This window comes from Dendrobium catenatum, unplaced genomic scaffold (assembly GCF_001605985.2).
Source record: "Dendrobium catenatum unplaced genomic scaffold, ASM160598v2 fragScaff_scaffold_974, whole genome shotgun sequence".
Lineage (NCBI taxonomy): Eukaryota > Viridiplantae > Streptophyta > Magnoliopsida > Asparagales > Orchidaceae > Dendrobium > Dendrobium catenatum.
Window position 1 is genome coordinate 2,747,344 of NW_021319436.1, and position 5,885 is coordinate 2,753,228.

At 41.1% G+C, this 5,885-nt stretch overlaps 1 protein-coding gene across 1 annotated transcript in view; it reads right to left on the reverse strand.

Moving 5' to 3' along the window:
* LOC110101909 (very-long-chain aldehyde decarbonylase GL1-10-like) overlaps window positions 1-4,295 on the reverse strand; it is a 30,664-nt gene extending 26,369 nt beyond the window's left edge. Inside the window, exons 1-2 of the mRNA XM_020830006.2 lie at window positions 3,879-4,295; window positions 3,469-3,791 (exon numbers count right to left, since the gene is read on the reverse strand). Coding sequence (XP_020685665.1) covers window positions 3,469-3,791; window positions 3,879-4,208 — 653 coding nt within the window. The 5' untranslated portion in view covers window positions 4,209-4,295. The remainder of the gene's footprint in view (window positions 1-3,468; window positions 3,792-3,878) is intronic.
* Between the last annotated feature and the right edge of the window lie 1,590 nt (window positions 4,296-5,885).

Genomic DNA, 5,885 nt, shown 5'->3' on the forward strand with positions numbered 1-5,885 from the left:
TATGTCGAAAACGATCCGTTTTTTCGCCGGTAATTCGTCGGATCATGCGCCGGAAATATTTCCGACGCCAATTTCGCGCCGGAAATAATTTATCGACGCGGCCAAAACCGGCGTATGAATTTCCGCCGAAAAGTCTGACGGAAACGTATGATTCCATCGGATTATCTATGTTTTCCGGCGGATTGTGTACGCCGGTAATAACGGGTTTTCCTGTAGTGGGTTATCGCTATTATGTAATTTTCATCGACGATTATACAAGTATTGTTGGCTCTTTCCAATGCACTCGAGGCTGAAACCTTCTCAAAATTTCAAACACTAACTAAGCTTATTTAAACTCGATTTAATAAAACCATTACAACCTTTTACTCCGATGCCGGTGGGGAATTTACCAATAACATGTTTCATAAATTTCTCTTGACAACGGTATAACTCATCAACTCAATTGTCCGTACACTCCCGAACAAAATGGCGTGGCCGAACGCAAGCATCGCCATCTTGTGGATACCACTCGTACTCTCCTACACGCCACCTCCCTCCCCCTACATTTTTGGGCTGAAGCTGTAATAACTTCAAGTCTTCAAATTATCTCATAAATCGGTTACAATCTAAGGCCATTAATCTCCAAATTCCCTACGAGATGCTCCACAGCAACCCTCCAACATACGATTACCTCAAAACATTCAGCTGCCTCTACTTCCCTTGGCTCAAACCTCTGTCTCCTAGCAAACTCCACCCTCCCTCACATGAATGCGTATTTCTAGGCTACTTAACCTCCCACAAGGGCTATCGCTGTCTACATCTCGGCACAAACAATATTCACATCTCTCATCATGTAATCTTCCACAAAGATGTCTTTCATACACTTAGCTCTCTCAACCATCCATCTCTCCACCTCCAGCCTCACCAATGTCTCCGCTCCTGCTCATCCTGCATTCCACTATACATACCTCATCTCAACTTACCACACCAACTCCACCAGCACTTATCCCAGCTACCATCCACCAAACAATCCATCATTCAATTCAACTCACCCACTATCCCCATCTCATGCTCATACTAGTCAACCCTCCTTAACTACAAATCCCCCACAAGCTCCTCCACACTCAACTCATCCTATGTTAACCTGCTTTCGCTCTGGTCACCTAAAGCCAAAACATATATTTGACCTTTCAGTTACCACCTGACCACCCACTACTCCCACCACGTACCAGCAAGCAATTCTACATCAACCTTGGAAGGGTGCCATGCTCTCTGAGTTTAATGCCCTTCAAAAAAAGCACACATGGCCTCTTGTGTCTGCACCGCCAAATGCTCTGATACTTGGCTCCCACTGGACCTACAAATTGAAACTTAAGCCCAATGGTCAAATTGACAGATACAAAGCTCGTCTTGTTACTCAAGGATTCAAGCAACAATACAACATCAATTAAAAGGAGACCTTTAGTCCGATGGCCAAGATGCCTACCATTCGTGTTCTCTTAACCATCGCTCTAATTCGCAAATGGCCGCGTTACAAATGGACATCTCCTGCGCCTTTCTGCATGTTGAACTCAATGAGGAAGTCTACACGTGGCAACCTTCTGGATTCCGTGACACTTCCCAAACCATGTGTGTAAGCTTAACAAGGTCATTTATGGCCTAAAACAAGCTCTGAAACAGTGGTTCACCAAACTCACAACCTTCCTACTCAACTTTGGCTTTCACTTCAGCAAAGCAGATCCATCTCTGCTACTCTACTCGGTGAATGCAATACAACTTTATTTACTTATCTATGTTGATGATATTCTCCTTACAGTTAATAATCAACAGCTCCTTCAGCAATTGCTCTCTCAATTACAAGCCACATTCCAACTTAAGCAACTTGGACAAGTCTCCACGTTTCTAGGCTTTCAGATTTGCAAAACCAATCATGGCCTGCTTCTCCATCAGTCACACTAGGCCAAGGACTTGCTTCATTCCTCCGACTTTGATAATTGCAAATCTACTCCAACACCCATGTCTCTCAAGACATCCCACGAGCACCAATCGGACCAGCCATTCGCTGATCCTCACCTCTTCCGTCACCTAGCCGAATCACTTCAATACCTCACCATCACCAGGCCAGTATAGCCTTCGCAACAAACTACATCTGTCAACACATGCAACCCACGAATCATGACTATCAGGCCCTCAAACACATCCTCCGCTACATACAAGGGATGCTTCATCTTGGTCTTCCTTTGGTTCCCGGTGATCTTTCCCTGACAACTTACACTTATGTTGATTGGGCAGTTGATCATTCTAACCGCAAGTCAATCACTGGCTTCACCACTTTCCTAGGAAAAAACCTAATCTCTTGCTGCATCAAAAAATAACCCATTGTATCCAAATCCTCCAATGAAGCTGAATACAGGGCTCTTGCTTCCGCCACCTCCGATATCCTTTGGCTCAAAAGACTCAATGACTTTCTGGTCACTCAACAGAAACCAACTAAGATCTATTGTGATAACACTTCCGCCATGACGCTTGCACACAATCCAATTTTTCATGCCCGGACGAAACACATCGAAATTGACTATTATTTCATTAGCCACCACATCCAAGAGAAGGCAATCGAACTTCATTACATAAATTCACTTGATCAACCTGCTGATGTTCTTACCAATTAAACCCCTCTCCATTACTCGGTTTCACTCTCTACGGAACAAATTAACACTCCAGCCCTTGGACTGTTAATTTGCTGGGGTCTGTCAGCATACCTCACTCTCAGCATCAACACAACGCCATCGGGACCACTAGGACGTGCAGCCTCATCTCTGTTTTCTGCACATTCCGCACAGACTGTACAAAATGTCTCTGTTGTTCCCAAACAAACCTCTGATTATCTTCCTATATAACCCTCTACGTAACACCTGCTATGTATCAACGAGAATTACCTTGCTACAGAAACTAGTCTTCTGTACATTCTCTGTTTCTTGCTTCGTCTGCGGTTAGAAGCTCTTACAAATCACCTATTAAATAAAGTATCATCCATTTTGTGTGACATGCAGATCATGCAGGTCATGCTAGGTAGCCAGCTCCTATGATTTAAATAATAAAAAAGTAACTACTGTAAGAATATTTTTATCATGCAGCGAAGAAATGGATGGGCATAACATTGCTAGTAATTAAAACAGACAATGCAGAAAACGCATACAGTCGCCCCAGAGAGGAATTTCCAACCCATCCAATCCATTTCAGCGCATCAATTGCGAACTTTTTACTCCATAGGAAAATTACGATCGATGGTTAATAGATCATACAAAAATAACAAACAAACTGCGACCTATTTAATGCAATTCACCTCACCAACTTTTTCAACTCAAAAGACCAAAAGAAATGTCAAAAAAATAAAAAGTAGGACATCTAGTAATTTTTAGAAGGAGATGGCAAAGACTAGTAAATTAGGGAGGATTGATTCTCAACAGAATTTAAATTAATAACCCATACCCGCAATGCGTCTCGATGGCTTCAATCTGCCGCAGGGCAATCCAGAGCCAGAAAGTGACCATGTGTCCCGGAACCAAAGCCGGCCCAATAAATGAAGGGATTCCAAGCACGAGCACCTCCGCCCAGTGTGCGTACGGCGCAGCGAATCCCATCGGCGCCGTGAACTCATGGTGCACGTGATGGATCTTCTCGTATCCCCACTTGGAATGCATCGCCCTGTGGATCCAGTAATTCCCGTAATCCTCCACCAAAAAATAAACCACCAGCTGCGCCGCCATCTCCCACGCTGACGGCAACGGCAACCCTGTCCTGATCCCCACCAACTACGGAACAAAAATCAAATTCCAATCAAGGTTTTGATAAAACTCATTCCGAATAAAGCCAGAAGAATCGACAAATAGGCGGAGTACCTTGACAGAGGGGTATGAGATAAGCTGGAGAGGGCCGACGACGAAGAAGAAGACGCGAAGAACGACTTTGTAGCATTTGAGAAAGGAAGAGGGCGGGAGGGCGACCTTAGGCTGGAGCTTGAAGGGCGCGATGGTGGATGGACGAATGAGCTCAGCGACGGCCATGGGGAGGGGAACCAGTGTGAAGATGACGAAGAGGAATGCGATGTTGTGGTAGAAAAGGAGGTAATCCGGCATCGATGCAGAGTAATGGAACCAGAAGGTTTCAGCGGCGGTGAGGTTTCGACCGAGCACCACCTCCGCCTCGGCGAGATTCCGGTAGGGCAGCATCGCCGGTGACAAAAGGGATGACGACGAAAGATGCGCTGGTAGTTTTATTCCTGTTTCTTCACGTGGCCTTTGAGCCCGTGAATTGAATATATTATTGTAAACCCCACGTCTCTTTAAAATCAATACGAAACCGAAAAGGACATCAGACTTAGGCTTTTTTATTGCTTGCTAAAACAGCTTCGTAGTATAAAAATTTTAATTTTTGTACTAGGAAGTTGCTTTAGGAAGCAGAAAGAAAGCCGTCCCAAACAAAGCTTTAATGTATTGTATTGGGATTATTGGATGTATTGTGTACATTCTACTTATACTCTGTGTATCTTATGCTTATACTTTAAGTATTTATAGATACATAGCAAATAAGCAGTAAATTTATTTATATTTGTTGATAATATTGCATAATGACTTCATTGAAAACAGAGCCAAAAACTTCCTTCTCGATGTATGTCACTAAACAGTCATTGAGCTATACATCATCTATTTGGCAACGCAACTGATGTTTGAAAATTAAAATAGACATAAAATATTATATATATCTTCTAATAAAAATCATTAAGTTCATAAACAATATTATAATCAGTTAGTAATCAATATAAGTTAGCATCAATCAGTAATTAGAATTAGTAATAAATTATATTAGTAATCAATAATGAATAATAAATATTCTATCAGATATTCATGTGAGGACATCTTGATGGTATCTTGCTCATCCTTATGACTCTCATTCAATAAACTCTGTATAACTCCCCTTGAATTACTCGCCCCAACTCTTTATAATTCCATCAGTTTCTAGCTCTTTATGACTCACATCCACTGACTCCTATCAGTGGACCACGTGGATCTTAAGAATATTATATGAGGTTATCATATTAACTATATGATATCGATATCAATGAGTATATCTTTTTTAATATCAATACATCACCTCCTTTCAGTCAAATTAATATCATGTTTCAGTACATTTTGATCCTACCAATCATTCAGCACATATTACATTTTAATATTATCATGCCAATCATAATACATCATTTCAACCCATTTTCAGTATGTCTTTTTCTTACTTATTTTACCCTAAAAATTTTTCTGCACATATTTAACTAATGTAATACAATCAAATTATTCGAAATGATCAAATTTATAGCATATTAAAAGTTACATGATGAAAGCTCTTGAGATCAGAATATAATGTATTTTTGACAGATTTAAGAGAGATAAATTCATATAAATCAAAATTATTAAAAAATACAAATAAGAAATTTGTCACTTATAATGATCAGAACACATTTCATAAAAGGAATGATAGATGAAAATGCCTCGATTAACTTTCTCTCTCCTCTTCTCCCCCCCTCCTCTGGTTCCTTCCTAACCAAGGCATGTGAGTGAAGGGTGAGGGAGGCGGTGTGGTAGATTTAAGGAAAAATATATTTTTACTAGCCTAGCATCATAGCACTACCTTTATACTCTATCCAAGCAGGCCAATGGGAGAGCAGATGGAATTATACATACGATTATCCATGGAGAATAGTGGCTTTCACCTACATATCTCAATGGATAATAATATGTATAACTCGATAGTCATGATATTTCCCCCATTCAATACTTCAGCTTGAATTGACTTTATTTGATGTGGGTATCAGTTTCCCACACTCGTAAGCCCCCATAGTTAATTGCAACCTATGC